Consider the following 21,018-nt stretch of genomic DNA (forward strand, 5'->3'; position numbering starts at 1 on the left):
TAATTTTCCGGTAAATCCAAAATAGCAATATGTAATAATATATGGGCTGATTTATTTAAAATAAGAAAGTTGTCACGCACTTCCGGCATATTCGGATGTGTAGCCATCTTGAAAATATATTAACCGGATTGTTCCCACTAATATTAGAGTCTTGAACTGAGGTGGGTTTTACTTGATGAAAATTCATTTATCAAAATAAATAAGAACTAAAAGTTCAGATTCTCACGAAATTATATATTATGACATGACAATTGTTTCGACAATACCGTGTTTTAATCAAATGTGACAATCAAATGACATTTGATAAAGACACGGTGTTGTCGAAACAATTGTCATGTCATAATATATAATTTCGTGAAAATCTGAACTTATTTATTTTGAATATTAGAGTCATTCCAATTTTTTACTACTGATAGTTTTCCTATAACAGATCGACGAAATTCCAGGTCGGACATCCTGTATAGTGCGGAATATTACCGCACTTTGCATATCATATTATTCAAAAACCAATAAATGCTGTTTTCAGTTGCTTTGCATTTTTATTTCAATTAAAAGTCAGTTTTCGGGTAGCTACAAATTTCGGACACAACCACAACCACAAGCTAAATCAACTGAAAATTGACCAGAAGCAGACGTTTTGAGGTCTTTAACCTGTCGCAAAGTTGTAGAGAAACAAAAAACTGAAAAAAAAAAGTACTACTACAGATTAAAGGAAAATTTTGAATTGAAACTTTTCTCTCGTCGTTCTCCCAAAATCTCCTTATAACGTCTCCTCGCTTCGTTTCAGGAAATGCGAGCCGTGGGGGCCACCTGCATTCATATCTCCTAAGTTCAACAGCGCAGTGACCTCAAACCCATCGGTCTTTAATGACCCCGAAAATATAAGCCAGTGTCAAACCAACCACCAAGTTGGATTTCAAGGGTGTGTCATCGTGCTTGGGAGCTCTCGGAGGTTCCCCGGCCCCCTCGGCGCCGGCTACGTCCACCGACGATCTCTCTCACCAGCAATTCAATATTTTTCCCGCGATTTTCTCGCGTCAGCTCAATTTTAACGCTTGTCCGCAATCCAAATCGATGATGGACGACTTGAGACCGAATCTGGTCGGGGTGGGGAACCTCCTCGGGGTGCAGGGACTGCTAGACGATCACCACCAGCACCTGAGCAACAATGACAAGACCGCGAGGAAGTGTAACACTAGCGGATCGTCTGCAGAAGATTTTAACGTATTGTATGGGGGTTTGTCGCATTCCCACGACCACCACGGTAGTCACACGCCAGCCCATACACCCCCCACCACCGCGAGGTCGATTGCAGACCACACGGGTAAGTTGGTTAATTATTATAATGATTATTTTTTTCTGTAGTTTTCTTAACGAAATTTGGTTAGTTAGTTGGGAGGGCCGGGATATTATTCGGATCCATAAGAACTTAAGAAGAGTAAGGCAACCAAATGTATCCAGAAATGATAAACATAAAGTTCGGTGTAAAATGATTTTTAATTTGGATGAATATTGAAATTAAATCACTAATATTAAATCTTCTTATATTTTTAAAAAATCCTATTACGTTTGCTCAGATATTAGCTTTAATTATACATAAAATGAAATTCAAGAACCATTTCTTACAATAAAAAATGTATATAAAACAAAGCACATAAAAGGCATATGAATAGGGTTGTCAGAAGAAGAAGAAAGCGGGAAATAAGGTTATTGCTTTTGAGGGGAAAGGAAAGGAAAGTAAATGTAGTGCTAGCAAAAATTTTTCGGAGTGCCATGCGTTAATTATCCGGCATGTGTCTTAAAAAAGATAAAAATTTTATAATAAGATGGTATTACAAAGTGATAAAACTTGGAATAAAGGCCATTTCTTATATATTTATATTTATTATGCTAAAACAAATAAAAAAAAACAAAAACTAACAAAAATTTTATTTTTATTTACGTTAAACTAAACAAAGAAAAATGAGCAAAAATTTCACTCAAACATTGCACAAACATTATACAAAGGAATATTATTGCAGACACAAGAGGAATCCAGAAGTTTTGTAAAAAGTAAGAATAGAATATTTGTATGTTTTGTTTTTTTCGATAAAATTTTTGTATAAAAAAATAACCCAAAAACTAAATCGGAGAGAGACAAACACTGGGGAGATTTGCGTTGCTTTCTTAAAAGGTGCTTTATTATGTACTAATAATGACACTAAGGTCTTCAATGATGAAAAACAATATTACGGTTAACAAGACGTGTTAACAAAAGAGAGAACAATGCGTAATTAATGAAGAGTATGAGAATGATACATTTTAATTAAATCATTAATTATTAACTCGTTCGCGACAACTAAGCCCTCCAGACTGAAATAATAGGAAACCTGAACATTATCAGCAAATTGATAATGAAGAATCGTTTTTTTACATTAAGTGCAAGTTCATTAACAGACGAAGGGAAGAGATTTTCTAATTTCATCTCCATTTTATTTACACACGCCAAATTTCTTAAACGTATACACTTCTAAAAAGTTTACAATATATACATAATATAATTTAACATTTTAAAAATATTTTCATATTTCAATAAATACATATATATCTCCTATAGAACTAAATCTCTATCACCTATAATATCAAAAATGGACCTTAAGATAATAAAATAGTAAAATGGTCAAAGAAATCAGTAAAGTGACAAGGTATTTATTTCATACAGGGTGTTTTTCAAAGTATTGCAAACTTGAGTAACTCTCAACAAATTTATGTCGGAACACCTTATCTCTAACTGCTGTATTGTTTTCAGCTATTACTTCTCCAACAGTTTCTGTTGAGGTTTCCCTACACCTACCGATTCAAGTTTTGTTTTGTAGTATCCATTTTTATTAATCATTTATAAAAATATACATACATATATAAAATTTACCGATTGTATACATAGGAGAGTCCTTTAACAGTCCAGAAAAAGTATTTTCGGGAAGTATTACTTACAATACTTTTTTAAAAACCGACTCAGTGTTGTACCATCAACAAATTATTAGTTTTATACTATAACCTATTCAAAATCCCAGAGTCTATGAAAACCAATTCAAAGGCGACTTACACTAAATTGAAGTAGTCACAAACAACAAAAAAGGTAACAAAAAGATGCCGGTAAAAGTATATTATCCAACAAGTTTGGTAAACGGCATTTGAGTCACAAGTTTTGTTTTGGTACGAGGGTAGCGCAGCGGATGAATACATTCACTGCAGAATGAACTGACAAAGGGTAAAATTCAAGTCGCGGGCAATATCTCCGAAAACATCCGATCGTTCCCAAACCCGAGAGTAATATCCCGAAAATGCGCGAAGTGGCTCGCAGCCATAGATAACAAAACTGACGTCGTAAAATAAGCCATTAGAAAATGATATTCGTTAGTTACTCGAAACCACACATCGAAATATTAAACAATCTTAAAATGCTTACCTAAAAAATACGATTAAGTAATTAGTTGTTAAATAACCTTAATAGACAGTTGAAATACGTTGCACCACCCAGATCTTGAAAACATATTTTTTAAAATGCTTTTTACTTTTTTGTAACCGTATAGCGGGCGGCTCACAGTAGATGGCTTATTAGAGGTATCTGGCGGATAAACGGATTTACTTTAAATTATACCGGGTGATGTAAGAGGAAGGGTTTATCGCTGCAGGGTTGCAACTTGGCAACATATTTCTTACTTTAAGTGGATTTTACTCAGGAAATAATATAGATAAATAATTTTGTAGAAATTTTCCTCTAACGTTATCGACGTAAAAAATATCTTTTTTTCTGTGCTTAAAACCGAAGTTTTCCAGACAGTTCTTGGAAGGGCTCACACATTCTTACCCGGCATGGCATTTTAGATGGAACCTGGATGCTGGATGGACTTCTAGAAACATATTTTTTTTATTAAACCCCCCTGTATATTCTTTCATTTTCTAATTCTAGGAAAGAAAATAACCGGGTTTTGTTCAAGTTTACTTTACTTCTCTTACTGATTTTGAGATAAAAGATAATTATAATGATTTTTACATAATATCAAGATTTTCATCATCAACGTCATTTCGAAAAAAGTTTCGCACATGGACAGAATAAACTTTGCAAAAACCTCTTTTAGTTTTAGTTTCTTCCCAACTTTGGGAGTTTCGAGAACGGGCAACATAGTTGGATAGAAACTAAAATTAAGTGACAATAGGATTTTAACAAATTCATTCAGTGCGTGTTGATATTAAAGTAAAAATAATGAAAATTAATTTTTATTTCACAGACGGTAAGAGGTAGCCATAGGGAAAACCAAAACTAACCAAAATTAGGTTAGTTTCTTTCCTATTTAAAAAAAAACTCAATATAGGGTGCTTCTAGAATTTCCGTATAAAATCTACGTTTTGAAATACCCCCCATAAGAAATGGTGTACCGGGAAAGAATTCATGGGCCCTTCCAGGAACTGTCTGGAAAAGTTCGACTTTCTCTTTTAACGGAACGGAACCACCAATTTCTTCAAGAGTCCAAATTACAGCGACTGATATTTAAACTAAGCAAGATGTTGCCACCTTTATGTATAAGGTTGTTCGGAAAGTCATTTCGTTTTTTCCCGTCAGAGGACTTAATTACGTTTTTTCGAAATCAACTTAAGCCGCATAACCATTATATGTCTTGAGAGCTGATATTGCAAGGCTTGTGTGTGAAAAAGTTCTATTAATTCTACGCAGTAGTTTTTGGTTGGTGCCCTTTTAAATATGGAGAGCAATAAGCAGCATTTTCGTCATATTTTACTTTTTTACTTCAGAAAAGGTAAAAATGCTGTCCAAGCGAGAAAAAAATTGACGGATGTGTATGGAGAAGGCGTGTTAACAGTACGCCAGTGCCAGAACTGGTTTGCAAAATTTCGATCCGGCAATTTTGATGTCGAAGATGCACCACGGTATGGAAGGCCGGTCGAAGCTGACAAAGATGCGATAAAGGCATTAGTTGATGCAAATCGGCGAATAACCACACGCGAGATCGGTGAGAGATTAAATTTGTCGAATTCGACTGTTTATGGCCATTTGAAAGGCATGGGCTTAACCTCGAAGCTCGATGTGTGGGTGCCCCATGTCCTTACGGAGCGAAATTTGTGTCGTCGCGTTGACGTGTGTGATTCGCTCCTCAAACGTCAAGAAAATGATCCATTTTTGAAGCGGATTATTACTGGGGACGAAAAATGGGTTGTATACAACAATGTTAAACGCAAGAGGTCATGGAGCAGAAAAGATGAACCGGCTCAAAGCGTGTCAAAAGCCAACATTCACCAAAAAAAGGTGATGCTCTCCGTTTGGTGGGATGTCAAAGGAATCGTTTTTTTTGAGCTTTTGCCGGAAGATACAACGATTAATTCAGAAGTCTATTGTCATCAACTGGACAAATTGAATGATTCACTTAAAGAGAAGAGGCCCGAATTAATCAACAGGAAAGGTGTAGTGTTCCACCAGGATAATGCGAGACCTCATACAAGTTTGGTCACTCGCCAAAAACTTTTACAGCTTGAATGGGACGTACTGCAACATCCACCATATTCTCCAGATCTGGCGCCTTCCGACTACTATTTGTTCCGGTCCCTGCAAAATTTTTTGGATGGCAAAACCCTTACCTCAAATGAAGATGTCAAAAACCACCTGAACCAGTTTTTTGCCAGCAAGGACCAAAACTTTTATGAGAGGCGAATTATGTTACTGCCAGAAAGATGGCAAAAGGTGTTGGACCAGAATGGCCAATATATAATTTAATAAAATATTTATTCATTATACGAAAACTGTCTTTCATGTTCCCCAAAAAAAACGAAATGACTTTCCGAACAACCCAATAGAACCGGCGACCCAACACAACAAATTTAAAGTAAATCGGTTGATCGGTTCTACAGGTACTTCTATTAGGTTTTCGACTGTATGTAACCCTTTTAAAACATTGTACTATTGTACCACCCTGTATATAAGCTATTGCAGAAGCGGACAAAAATAAATTTTAGAGAATTTATTTTTTCCAACTGAACATTTGCCTGCTCCGACTTTTTCTAAAATTCGAAGTTTTGATTTATTTTTTGGTAGTTTTGGCAGCAAATTATTTCTGTTTTATAAGCCCTAAGCCGCTTTCTAATCACCATAATCCGGATCGGAAGGGGGAGGAGCGACCTAACGAAGTGTCAATTTGGTCGGCGATGGCATAATCTGCGTAAGCATATGCGCGCCGGAACAAAGCCGCGTCAACCTGCCCGACGTTTCGACTAGTCCGGTTTAACACTCAATTTGGCATATTGTGCACCACGTCAGAGAAAAGAGCGACATGTGTTTCGTGCGGGGGGCGATTTGAGCACCCCCCATCGTCGCCACGTAATTGCGGACTAATTCCGGTTTGATTTGCGACAATACGGTACCCCGGATAAAGCTATTATTGTTGATACTTGACCCAAAATAGACGAGAGAGTGAAAACAAGGAAATTCTGGTGGTTGTTGCATATCTACGCTACGAAAACGTGATTATAGTGTTTTTTTACTAAAGTACTATGTGCAAAAATTTTGCAATTTCAGTTCTTCGGAAAATTATGGTCCTAAATGTTCCTAACATAGTAAATATCTCAGAAATCGCCAGGCTTTTAATATTTCCTGTCAAAAATGACAAATTTACGTCTTTTGCCGTATCTATAATTAATGGATTTTATTAAACAGTTAACAATAAACTGGCCCCGAGGCCTTACAAAAACAGTAACAGAAAAAATATGTACAATATTCTAGTAAAATTAAATATAACAGTTTGTTAATATAAGTTTATATTCTTTTTTTTCTTAAGGTTATGACACATTTTCTTGGTAGTGCCCTTTAATAGAGTTTGTGGTATTTTACTAAACACTTGAGTACTTCTGTATATTGGCGAGTCTTGTTTCTTTTTGGTCCTTGCGTATGTATACATTTCTTATCTTGTCATTGTTTCTTGTGCTATAGCTGTAACACACATTTCCAATCAGTTTCACATTTGTTTCAATCAGTTAGTTTTTAATTAAGTAAATTAATGTTGTTCGTTCATGTACTCTAAGTTCGCATATTTTTAAATAAGGTAGGTTTGTGTAGATTTCTTCTTCACTAGACATTTTAAAGTTCACTGCAAATATTACTTTAAGTGCTTTATTTTGTAGCCTTTGCTGTCCTATGCTGGTGTTTCCCCAGCATGTTAACAAGCGCATATATATATATATATATATATATATATATATATATATATATATATATATATATATATATATATATATATATATATATATATATATATATATATATATATATATATATATATATATATATATATATATATATATATATATATATATATATATATATATATATATATATATATATATATATATATATATATATATATATATATATATATATATATATATATATATATATATATATATATATATATATATATATATATATATATATATATATATATATATATATATATATATATATTCTCACGTATTGATTCACGGATGGAAAAATGTGATGACACTATATTCCGGGATATCATCCGTTCGCGCGTTGAACTCCGACTGGAATCCTGCATCCGACTGGAATCCTGCAGACGTTTCGCCAAAATCTCACTTGGCATCTTCAATGCTCGCGCTCCGTGTTCGAAGTGTTTTCATAAATTGATTTTTTATTGTTAGGAAAATAGGATAAAAGGATCTATTACTCCCTCAAAGAAATGAAAATTAAATAAGCTAAAATCCATTTTATAATCGATTTTAACATCAGAAAATGTTTGTATGCTAGCTTGAAATCTAGTATTTTGACTTGGTACGTTCGTCATCATTGCGATATTTTGTTTCGACATTTTGTTCATGTGATGTATTTTCATATTCATATACCTTCGGCTTAAAACTTGCGTCGACGTTGTCCGATATCTAGCCTCCATTGTCTTCGGTCCTCCCATTGACCATCCTCTATGTTTTTTGAGCTCATCGCTTTGCGAACTCCCTCGTGCCATGTTCTTTTTGGATGCCCTCTTTACACCAGATTAGTTGTTTTCTTTCGATGTCAGCTATGATCGTGTCTTGAATGACAGCTGTTTCGGATAAAGGCACGGTGTTGCCGAAACAGCTGCCATTTAAATATATTTGTGTGAAAATCTGAACAAAGTTTGTTCTATTTAACTATTTCGATATAATCTATTAATTGAATGTATAATTTTGTATAATTATAATTTTGTGTAATTTTGACACTCCGCTTTGTGACCTTTTTGTAGATGGATAGATAGCCACTTTCCATTGACTAGGAACTTCCTCACCATTCAGGCACTTAAAGATCTGTGTTAACGCTGTCATTAGTTTCGTAGTGCAGCTTTTTAATAATTCTGAGTACATTCCCTCTATTCCACACGACTTTTCATTTTTTAGTTTGGTAACCGCTGTTCTTACTGTTTCTTCTTCAATTTGCACTTGTTCTCCTTCAATGTTAACTGACATCTCCTGCTGAATATATTGTCTTCTTGTTTTTATCAATAGTTCTTTGTAGTGCTGTATCGACTGTTGTTATTAATGAATCGCCATGCTTCTGTGCACCTTCTTCCGCAAATATATCTGATATTTTCTATACCACATTTCCTTTTTTTTGGTGATTTATTTCGTGTTTCTTGCTCAGCCCTGTTATATGCTTCTTTATCTTCTATGGATTTAGTATTTAACCATTTCAGGTACAGTTTCTTTTTCGTGTTTATTAACTTTTCAATTTCGTCTAATCACCATAGATTATTGCTTTTTGGCTGTTGTTGTTTCATGCTCAATGCTTTGTGTATGCTTCCTATTATGTTGTTGTAACTTTCTTCGAAAGACATATTCTCAGACAGACGTCTTTGGTATAAGTACTGTTTGCTTCCGTTGAAGAGGCTGTCCAATTTATATTTCGGGTAATTTGTGTAAATTGTTTTTAATTTTTAAAGTGGTAGTCCATCTTAGCTCGTAACAAGTAAGGATCAATTCCACATATGGCTCCTCTCTGAACTCCTCGTTTTGCACGTTACATTTTGTTTCGGGTAACGATATTATGTCTACTTTTAGTTTGTCGACTTCTGCCACTATCACTGACATTTTCCCCCCACTTACATGAACGTTCCACCCCAAATCATATTCCTTTCCTTAGCATTTTTTTTTAATTTGGATTTTTTCCGAGTGATGAAGGATCAGTCCATAGCCTCAACGCCCAACCTGGAGGACCAAATAATTTGTGATCAGAGTTGTTTTATCCTAGCTTTTAATAACCCAACATCGATAACTACAAGGCAGTAGCTTCGTCTGTACCTTCAGTGTGCTATCATCAGGACCAGATGAACCCTGGTTTTTTAGAGAGGTGTTACTCCTCGATCACTCCTCCTTCCCTAGCTTTTGATTGGCGGAGTTTCATATTCGTTTTAACAGTAATTTTTCTCTAAATCATTATAATCATTACTTTCTGTTGCTTGGTTAAATAATTCTTCCGGTATAAAATTACTGTATTTATTGATGTTGTTTGACAAAACTCCTCCAGATGTCGTCCAGATGTAACCGATGTCGTTAATTGAAAAAAAAACTGTAGTCAGTGCAGCTGACATAAGATATTCTTTTGTTGTGAAACATTGCGTAAAAAACTATATAACTATTCGATCGAAACACGCCGTCGTTTTGTCACGGCGCGCGTCGCAGCGCCCTCTGACAGGTGTTTGCAGACGCTAAACGACGCGTCTGCACCGGCAATTCAACCTTATCGAATTCATTACAGTTTATTAATGCAGTTATCAGGAAACCAATTACGATTAATGACACCGACTCGGCCCACAAAGAATTTCACACAATCTTATTAACGCCGAGACTGAATCTAGTTACCGACGCCACCGTCGACGTCGCGGCGGCGGCCCCGCCATCCAAACATTTACATAATTTCGACGTACAACTTCCGACGGTTCGCGTTCGATACGTTTCGATGAGTTTAACCGATATGATTAATCGTGTATTATTCGTCTGCGACAAATCGTGGACGATTGTGGGCGGGGCCAACCGTAATGGACCCGCCCCTATGGTCTCGTAGTGGGCGCGACGGCAGATCCGACTGGTTTTATGGGCGTTTTCCTCTCAATGTTACATATATCAATATTCTTACTGATTTTTTTAAATTCATAAACAGTAATTTTTAATAGCTTTAAAAGTAATAATGCTCAACAGAACAAAATCCATTTACAGAGCGACGTATAGAAATATCAAAACACAAATAATATTTAGTAACCAAATTAACTAAACTGTCCAACAGCGATATGCCCTTTGGTACACAAGTACATTGAGGTTGTAGGCAGTTAACGTGGACCAGATCTCAAACAAATGTTTCTGAATCCATTTAGTTTGCAGTTGAATATATCACATACATTTGACAAGTTATTACAATTAGAACACGCTACAGTATAACAGATTTTTTCTGACCCTAATACAGTGACGCGTATTCAAGTTTAGATCGAACAAACCTAAAGTTAAAATATTTCTAAAAGATATACAATTATGCACAATGAAACCATAATTACCAGTAGCTTCAGATACAGTTTTTGCTATGTGATTCACGAAGGTAAGTTTTTGATCGAACTACGCCCCCAGATCTACAATCTCTATAAAAAGATCGAGAATTAAATTTGAAATTCTATATGGAATCTTTTCGACTAAAACTCAGAAATCATTTGAGGTTACACTGCTTCGCACTCTAAAAAGTAACGCAGTCAGCAACACAAGAAACATTTTTAAGTCATAAATAACAGGGTTTGAGTATTGCTGAGAGTTGAAGCAACGTCCTCAATAAATATTAGAAACAAAAAGGGTCCTAAATGAGAACCCGGTGGCACCCCTGGCGTTGTGACGTATTTATTAGATTTATACCCATTGTCGTACACGTCCAGTCACTATTGTAATTTCTAAGAAACATTACTGTACCACGAGCAAATCCAAATCTCTAAATTTTTGAAGTAAAGCAGCGAGACTAATCTCGTGAAAAGCCTTACTAAAATCGGTATATAAAATATCTACCTGTCCTTGACTATCTAGTACTCTTGTTATTTACTCTGCAAAGAGTTATCTTCCAAATTTTTGGCTCTCTGGATCACATTATCGATTGATCGATTCTGTTTGTTGGATTGTTGGATCTACACAATTTAATATAGACTTGACTTCATGTATGTCGCTTCGCTCCCATAGATATTTAGTCTGCTGCTGATATGCTTCAGGGACACCATATATTTCGTTTTCGCTTGTCACCATCAATGATTTCTGCGATTTCTTCAATATCCGGTTTGTTCACCTCTGCGTCGGTGTAAGAGTTCTGCTTAACAACTTTTATGTCACTCTGCAGTGGAAAAATAAGGGATTTTAAGCCCTTAAGTTCGTTGTCAAACTCTCTACAGGTTCCGCAACTCCAGTTGCTGCTTAGAGTTCTTAAATTTTTTATTGAAAATGGAACATTTAACTATAACCACTGCATCGTAAGTACGATTACATCATGAACAAACAGTGGGAGGCACTACAAATTTGATCAAATTAGATCAACTCGCTGATTATTGGTGCGGACCCGTGTCAAACGGGCAAACAAGAAAACGAATGTACTTGAAAGGTGCAGAATTAACACTGTAAAGACAGTTGGATATTTACACTTCTTCACGCAAAATAAGTCAGTCAACGCACAAATCTTAATAATAAAAAACTTATTAAAGTACAACATTTTTTGAATGCATCTGTACAGATAGCAAACTTGCAGAGAGTTCTGGTACTTCATCAGAACTAGCACTAGAATTTTACCGTGCCCTCATTGACGTGTCAGTCCGTAGTTGGATTAAAGGGCATACGCCTTCCAGAGGAAATCATGCTGCTGACTCGCTGTCCAGAAGAAGAAACTAAAAACTGTTGGCTAGCTAGGAAGGTATTGAGCTCTCCAAAGAAAACGCTACGCATGTCCACATGTATTATTACGGGACATTGCTTATTAACAAACACCAATTCAAGTTGAGTTTGAGTAAGACCCCCACCTACAGGGTTTGTGAACAGGCAGATGAAGCACTAGAAGACATTCTATATGAATGTCCTAACTTCTCGTTTATAAGTCATGGCAAGCATAATGGCCTTCCGAAATGTAAGTGCTGTACTGTAGGTACTTACAACTTACACTTACAAATACAGATGTCTTATACATTTTTTCTCCAGTCCCCAATAATACTTAAAATTTCGCTGCTAAGACTAAGCCCATTGTAAACAATTAGTACTGAACCTTCTCTCTCCTGCTAATCATCATCAGTTCGAATGTCTTTAAGAAACTTACTCTACTCTACCCATGTCATTTTCAAGGACTCTCCAGAATTCTATAATGATTTCTACGTTCAAAAACATTTCTTAAATGTTGCAACTTTTATTATACTAAAGATTTTTCCTTCGTTCCGGTTTTTAAAAATTTTATCATTTTACATATTTTATCGTAATCCTTAACGGGAAGTAACATCTGAAAAAAAAATCGTTTAAATGTAGTGGGAGTTTTTGTTCGTGAGGAAATCAAAAATTCTTTTCTCTTTTTGGTAGCTTATTCCAAATTACCAAAATTATGCGCTATTATAAACACCGTGTATATATAAATCTGGAACCTTCGAATTACATCTTTTGCAGATGGAGCATTTAAAAAATTGAAGCCGGAACCATCCGCCCAAACTTCGAGCACCAGCTCCATAGGGGCTGTATCGCCGGGCGGACCTTCTCACGCCGGTCACACACCCACCACCGCCTCGTGTCCCACCCCCGCGCGGAGGCGGCACCGGACGACGTTCACGCAAGAGCAGCTCGCTGAATTGGAGGCAGCATTCGCGAAAAGCCACTACCCCGATATTTACTGTCGCGAAGAGTTGGCCAGAAGCACGAAGCTCAACGAAGCTAGGATACAGGTAATACACCGCGTGTTTTGATTAATTTTGGTTTGGCTTAGTTTACGGAAATGGTTACTAACAACGTCCACAGCGTCTAAACGCACATGTTTACCAATGCCGTATTTTACGATGATCCGTAAAGATTTTGACCCAACATTTTTTTTTTTATTTTATCCTTAAAATTCTACAAAAAATATCAAAGCGAGTTGTTGGGCTTAACGGGTTTGGGAGCGATCGGATATTTTCGGTAGATTTTAATTACCTCGTGCAATGCATATGAGGAAATTCATAATCATATAACTGAAAACGATTTAAATGGACATGATTTTGGGCAATTGTCTGGTTATATTGAAAACTTTTTTGAAGAAATTGAAAATATTAGATTTGCGATGAACGATGAGTTTTGTCTAGGAGGCACGCGACCTGTTACGGCCTAAGAACTGTTGCAGCAGCTATTAAAATTTTCTAGCTGAGCTAGTTCATGACAAATCCATATTTACACTTTCAGTCGTCATCTTGCTTGATTTAGACTTCAAGGTTGAACCTGCAATTTTTTGAAAACAAACACTTTGGGCCGGGTTTGTTTATTTATAATTTGGTAGTAGTGAAAGTACATACAGTCCAGTACATGTAAAACTTGCAATTGCAGGTTAATATATGTTACATTTTTAATACCGTTCTAATCTGTATAGAATAAAGTTAAGAGATCGACACGTTTTTTCGAAATATAATTCCGGATCCCAATTCCGCTCACGTCACCCAAAAACCGCATCACTCCCCGCCCCTCACAGCCAACCGCGACTTAATCCGCGTAATTATTGATGAAAGTCGCGCAAAATAATGATCGGTTGAAATGAGAATTTGCGATTTCCGTCCACAGTACGTCCGATTTGCCCGCGCTTATTTAAAATGCCATTTTCGATGATTCGTTCTATCGATTGGCGGAGCCTGGAAGACGTCTATAAGGGAAAAAGGACTGAACGCGGGGCCCCCGCGTTGAGCGAGGAGCGGGTAACTTTGGCCCCCAAAGCGCGCATTTACAGAAAGGCCCGGTTTGGTTAAATCTCTGATTGAATTAGGAACGCGGGTGGGGCAAGGGGGTCCCGTCGGCCCCCGACGACAAAGTGACTCACGCATTAGCCCCATATATGACATATATATATATATATATAGACCCTTGGATTTTTGGAGGAAGTTTCGGCAACGAGTTTCACGCGTGACCCGACCCTGGTGAGAGGGTGTACCAGCGGAAGGGTGCGGGGGGTGTCTGAATTAAAAAAAAATTATGAATAAAATTCATTTAGGAAAGAAGCCACTGAAAACGCTACATTTTCGCCGACGTTATAGGGCAGTAAACAAAAAAAAAACTTAGATTATTTGAATAGACATTCATTGATGAAAAAACACTGAACAAATAAGCTTATTGTATATTAAATAATAACTAAATAACTATTTTTTTAAGAGATGATTCTAATAAATAGTAATTGGCTGATTCGTCTCCGGAAAAGGCGACTTTGTTGAAGTTATGTTTTTGCGAGACAACCTCAATGAAAATTCTATTTTGTAAGGGTGTTTGCAAAGTGGACCTTAGTTATCGTGTTATAAATGGTAGAACCTACTAGAAACACAGTCATAAAACGGTCATTCGCAAGAAATGCCATGTACTTAGGTACATATTATTATTTTGTTATAATGAGATTATGGTAATTATGGTTTATTTCTGAAAAACTCCCAATGCTTCAACAACAAAAAAAATGAAAGCCCATAACGCAAAAAGCAAAGACAGGGAAGAAAAACTAGTCATCATTGGAAAAAATATCTTCCTTCCGAGACTGATTCATGCATATCAATAACAGCTGCGAGAAAATTAGATGCATCGATCAACTTTTTCTCAATTATCAGGCGGTCTGAATGACTACAATAGTTATTCCATTTTTCGGGTGAAACCTGCAACAATGTGTTATGAATAGTCCATCAGAAGTATTATTATCATTTTACTTCAGCAACTACTTCAGTCCATAAACGTAGTGCGGCATCAGATGTTATGGGATGGATATAACCTGTTTTTGCATCATAATACCATGACAATTGTTTCGACAACACCGTGTCTTTATCAAATGCGATAAAAACATAATATAATTTCATGAAAATCTGAACTTTTAGTTCTTATTTATTTTGATAAATGGATTTTCATCAAGTAAAAGCCACCTCAGTTAAATCATCATAATACCGTTTACAATCTGACCAAACCATCCCACAGCTGATCTTTCATTAAACTTGGCTAAAATGGCATCTTCCTTTTTTGCAGCCACTCGAGAGACTGCTTGATGCTATCTTGATAAGGTATTGATTCAGCAAGTCCACAGTAAAGGTTTGCTAAGATTGGGCAACAACTGTTGACTGAATCACTTCTTAAAGTGAAAAAAAAAATAGATAAGTTAGTTTTTCCTAAAGCATTGTAGTATATGAGAGTTTCCGTGGGTTCAAAACTAATCTATGTTCATAGGTTAAAGAAAGTCTACTAAATATCACCTTTCAAAATTTTCAGTTTCATTGGTAGTCCCGAGATTTGCAGCCCGATTTAAAAATAAGATTGACATACTCCGCAAAGCCGTTGTTAGAGCCAGCGTGTAAAATTATATAACGAACTCAAAGAAAATTCCACAGGCTACTGTAATACTTTTTATCAAACTTCCGGATTCCTCCTGCCTCGGATTTTGTTGAGTCGAACTAGCTAATGTTGGCTGATGGCTTCTCCAGAACTTGGCTGAAAAAAAAAACGAACTCCTTCGCCATATTTTTTGCGCACTGTTTGTAGAGCATTGTCTTGCCAGTTTTTCCTAGACTGGATTGAATGAAAAGGTATCATTCTGGGTTTTCATGTATTCTCTCAATAATGTCAGTCGTTAATGAGCAATGCATGGTTGTTCCATCGGATATTTCCGGCTTGAAATACTACATTGTTTCCAAAAAAATTGCAACGTTTTTAATTTTTCAATTAATAAACCATGTGAAATATAAATACCATCAATTTCGTGCAAATGTTTGCGTAGCGATTCTACTGGCACTTTACGCACAAAGAAACAGTTATATTATTCATTTGTAAAAGGGGAAGGTTTCAAAATTTTTTCATACCTGCTGCGTACATAGTATAAATTCGTGTCCGTATGCTATGCTCGTGTACTTTATAAAGGGCGGTTCCGTGTGCTGCGATATGACTGGTCTGAACTTTAAATTTATGTGTTCATGATCGGATTTGATGCATCCAGAAACAAGCTTATGCATTTATCTTACAGAAATATCTAATGCATCGGCAATACGCTACAATAAGACGTAATAAGTACCTACCTAATTAATAATTTTCAGCAGCTTAAATTACTCGATCATAAATGGTTTTAAGTATGGGAACCGTAAATACTTACATTCTGTACAGCGTTTCATGATAAAAGTGGTTTCCCCGCATATTTATGTAGAGTGAAATCATCCACAAGTTTTAAAATAATGGGCTTGATCTTTTTCACTAAATCGTTGAAACGATTTAATTACCCGCTCAATTTAAAAAATTTGATCTTGATACGGCTTTTGACGCGGATTTGAAAACTGACACACAAAATTCCTATGTCAATTTACGACATCCAGTAATGAACTAGATAAAGCGTAACTACACAATAGCTCGACTGGATTTTATCACTGAAAAGCAAGACTGTAACACAATAAACGGTGTAAAATATACCCTGTTTGGCACAACACAGACACACCACTGAAATCTGTAATCTATTCCTAATGCGCAAGACGACAAGAAATTGAAAGGCTGAAAGTTTGTTTTTGTTTTGTTCGTGCTGCTTTCTTTTTATTAGGAACGAATGATAAAAATTGATTTTCATTCACCAAGAATCCTCTTTTTCGATATTCATTCAGTAGTTTTCTTACAAATATTCTTTCTTAAAATAATTCAAAAAAAAATATGGGGGAGGGGTTCCAACGAGTCACATTATATTTGCTTTCAGCCAATAGAATTTATTTTTCTTTTGTTAAAACTTGTTAAAACTAAAGGTTTCGGTGAACATATGTTTTCACAAAATTTGAAACGTGGCACTGGCAGTCAGGTGCGTTTAGAATGTGATATTTCTTCACCTGTTTTACCTTGGTTCCCACTTTCTCAGAGAAAAAATATAATATAAATTATATGGTGGCCACACCGGTGGGTCTCCACCCGCCCCTTTCACCACACTTGCGCCGCCCGATTCCAAATCGTTTACGTGCATTGTTTTAGGTATGGTTTCAGAACAGACGGGCCAAATACCGCAAGCAGGAAAAGCAGCTCCAGAAAGCGTTAGCCCCGAGCGTTCTGCCTGGATGCAACGGCGCCATGATGAGGAACATCTATCCGGGGGCGGCGCGCGGTTACCAGCCCTACCCTCACCCCACCGCCATTAACAGATACCCCCAGGTTTGTTTCGACTTTGTCCGTATTAGTTTTGGAGTAGATTTTGATGGGCCGTAAAGTCGTCTCTCGCGTGGAGAAGAGAAGAGAGGCGTAACGTTGAAAGGGGAGTAAATTTTAACCCCCATCAACCTCGTTCCCCACAACAGCGCTCGTTCCTTGCGGATGCCGTTTCAGAAAATACACATATATACAACAAAGTACTTATTTCTTTTTGGATGATACCATAAAAACCGTATACTTAAAAATAAACGATTTGTCTCCTAGGACGTTTATAAAATGCAGATCCAGATCCTTTTGCGATGTTTATCCAATTTCATTATTGTTAACATTTGACAACTTTGAGTTCAACTTAACTCAATTCTTTGTGTTTTTGAGGAAAATGTATACTTTAAATTGTATGCATAAATATGTATGTATAAATGCCAGTACGTGTACGAATTAAGGAATTTTATAATATGTATAATATTTTATAATAATAATACACAATAAAATTATGAATACGATTATGAATTAAGAATACGATGTAAAATCCGACAACGTACAGGAACTCGCGCGACCCTATTTAATCAATTTAATTTGATTAAATTATTAAATTAAATTTAATTCAAATTTAATCAAAGACTCTACAATGTTCCTCGTTACAAAAAAATTACAAAAGCCCATGAAACGAGAAACGAAAAGGACGTTATGACATTTTTTATTAGTGACGATTCACGTCATATAGTCGCTATAACAGTTGAGTGGTTTGTAATACACGCAGCTCTAACCTTAAAAGAAAAAAGAAAATACCCAGTCCCAAATCCGCTCTTAACTTTCATGACCAAATGACCGTGCGATGATTCTGCGTGGCGATTTGCATCAAGTCTGTCCGGGCAAAAGGAAGCCCCGTCACACAGGAAGTGCGGTCTTAGCTAAACTAATCACTCAACCGGTTTGACCTCAGTTAATCCGTTTACCTGGCTCTGGCACAGGGTCTAATGGCGCTCCAGTTGGATCCAGTCGGAGCCCGTGCAATTCCGGGCTGCTGCCTGATAAGCGATACCTGCCCGTTAATTATTAAAGCTGTTCTGCCCTGCCGCCGCCGTCACCGCCCCCACCGTTTTTAAACGGGATATTAGCCATTAAGGAGGCGGCGGCGACGACGGCGGGTCGCTGAATATTTACAATTCGGTCCTATTAATTCCCGTCAAATCTGATGAATATTCAACCGAAACGACTTGCCACGAAATGACAGTTTTTTGCGACTAATTTATTTGGATGATGAATTGTGGTCACTTCGCATCGTTGCCAAACTCTCATATTTTTCTTTGAATGTAAATAATAATCAACTTCTCAAGCGCTTTTTTGGATAAATGACAACATGCATGTAATCTTTGTTCCGGTAAAGTGGCGATACAATATAAAATCATTAAAAATTTTTGGTAACAGTAAGCATAATCAATATAGTTAATAACTAAAAAAACATAATATTTATTTATTAATATATTAATTGGAGGTAAGACTAATTGATGGTTAGTTTATAAAATCCATCTGTCTATGATTCGATTTTATCCCTACGTAAACTGTACTACGTTTTACTGATTTTATTTGGAAACGAATAAGCTCCCAAGTTTAGCCAAACACTTCGTTCATTATTTCAAATCGTTAAATTTCAGTAAGTGTTTATAGTTAGCAAAATGACAAATACTTTCTTATCTCGTTTCTATCAAAATTTATTTTCAGATGACCACCAGTTCTTATCCGGGCATGGCGCAGTCGTTTTCTATGACCCACACCACGAACATGACGTCAGTGGCGGGTATGAGGCAGGAGGCAATGAGTAAGTAAAACCGCTTACCCTTATCCCACGTTCCAATTCTTCAATTTTTTTTGTAATGTACTCCTTATTTCCCCGGAGCCTTGCCGTGCCGGAAATTAAACTTCTTGAAGACGCCAGCCGTTAATATCGGCGCATCTTCGCCGGAAACTAAATAATATCCTGTTTAGATCCTCGTCGATATATATATTAATAAATAGCCAATATCTTGAGCCGGGATGACCTCCGCCCGACATATTCTTCGCTTAATATTCTCAGTACTGGCGTCTTATTAGCAGCATTGCACAAATTTGACATACGTTCGTTATCGAATCGAATAGCGCACTGGCGTCTGTCAAGTTTGCAATTTGACACGAATTAAGAATTTACGAATGCATCGTCGTGTTCTGTTTTTAGGCATGAGTCCCGAGGACGAGTGGTACAACAAGAGTCTCTCTGCGTTGCGAATGAACACCACTCATCACCCCAATTTAGCGGCACCGATGTTGCAATACCAGACGTAATAGATGGCAACCCCATATACGCGAAGTTTTTAAGTAGCTGTTTTCTAATTTACCACATACCAAAGACCGTCGTTCATTTGAAAAGTATCCGCGCTCGCGCGGGAGATTTGAACTCGATACGAAGAGATTCTTAATTAATTGTATTTATTCGTGACTTGTAATATGCAGAGTGCTTCAAAACAAATGCAAAACAAAATTAAGGGCGGTACGGTAACGAGTGAACAATCACGTTAGGATCGAGATATGGTGAACAATGAAGCGATGAAAAAATTAAAATCTAATGTTTCCACCATTTTTGTACCGTGAGATGCTTAACTTTTGACCCTTAAGACTTAACTATTAACAAACCATCACTAATTTTTGCATTTGTTATTGGATCACCCTTATTAATATAGGTATAATAAATTCAGTAATGTGAATTGGCAGGTTTTCCTTTGTTTGTGATGATTGAAACATTGTTGTAAATTCTTTCCGACAACGACGGAAGCTTGAACGGTACAATTCCTAATACAAAAGTACACATTTTCTATAGATATTTTCTTTCAGCATTTCGGGTGTTGCTGGGAAGATCGTTTCATCTTAATCAATTCTTTGTTTCATTGGTTTGGTCTTCCAGTGCCATCTCTTGTATGGTTACTTACTTATTTACATAGAAGTTGTCTGTAATATATATTTATTGATTCGACAGATAAATTGAACCTGTACATATACGGTTTCAAAACTTGTATAAAGATACTGACAAACTCTCTAGGACCCTATCCGAGATAAAAACAAACCAAGTGGATTTTACTGTTGATGATTGGCGTAATATAGTACGACAAAATAAACGTATGTATAGGGCTAAAGACAAAATACAACTTGTGTGTACCATTGCTTAGTGTTAAATATTGAATTTGTCTCCGGTTTAGATTAAACAAATTGTTTATTCAATTTACTGCAGTCGTGATTTTTGTTGAATATGGTCGGGTCGTTTAATTGGACGTCCCGTTGATAAAAAAAAATGATGAATAAAATTGATAATTTTTACTTGCGTTTTTAATTTGTAACTTAAAATAAGTCCCCAAAACAAACGATTTCAACAAAGTCCATAATAAACTGTGTTACAAAAAAGAGACTACAATTAACCTTGATTACCAAATAAATACTCATTGTCTACTTTATCAATTTAATAACTTCCAAATCAAAAAATAAAAGACGAATTACGGATAACAGCAATGGAAAATGCAATATTGCCTAACCTTAAAAGAATTATCTGTGTTGACACATCAGTTCGCTTCTTTCTGTCTGGTCGATTAATCTTAGCAA

At 36.2% G+C, this 21,018-nt stretch overlaps 1 protein-coding gene across 1 annotated transcript; it reads left to right on the plus strand.

Annotated features, from left to right (window-relative positions):
- Positions 1 to 866: 866 nt before the first annotated feature.
- On the plus strand, positions 867 to 20,631 carry LOC132704832 (homeobox protein unc-42). The gene is made up of 5 exons (XM_060675106.1): positions 867 to 1,324; positions 12,694 to 12,965; positions 17,221 to 17,397; positions 19,117 to 19,213; positions 19,607 to 20,631. The coding sequence occupies exons 1-5, from the start codon at positions 1,075 to 1,077 to the stop codon at positions 19,711 to 19,713; spliced, it is 903 nt and encodes a 300-aa protein (XP_060531089.1). The 5' UTR covers positions 867 to 1,074; the 3' UTR covers positions 19,714 to 20,631.
- The last annotated feature ends 387 nt before the right edge of the window (positions 20,632 to 21,018 follow it).

Source organism: Cylas formicarius, unplaced genomic scaffold, assembly GCF_029955315.1.
Source record: "Cylas formicarius isolate icCylForm1 unplaced genomic scaffold, icCylForm1.1 PGA_scaffold_7__23_contigs__length_41026272, whole genome shotgun sequence".
NCBI classification, from domain to species: Eukaryota; Metazoa; Arthropoda; class Insecta; order Coleoptera; family Brentidae; genus Cylas; species Cylas formicarius.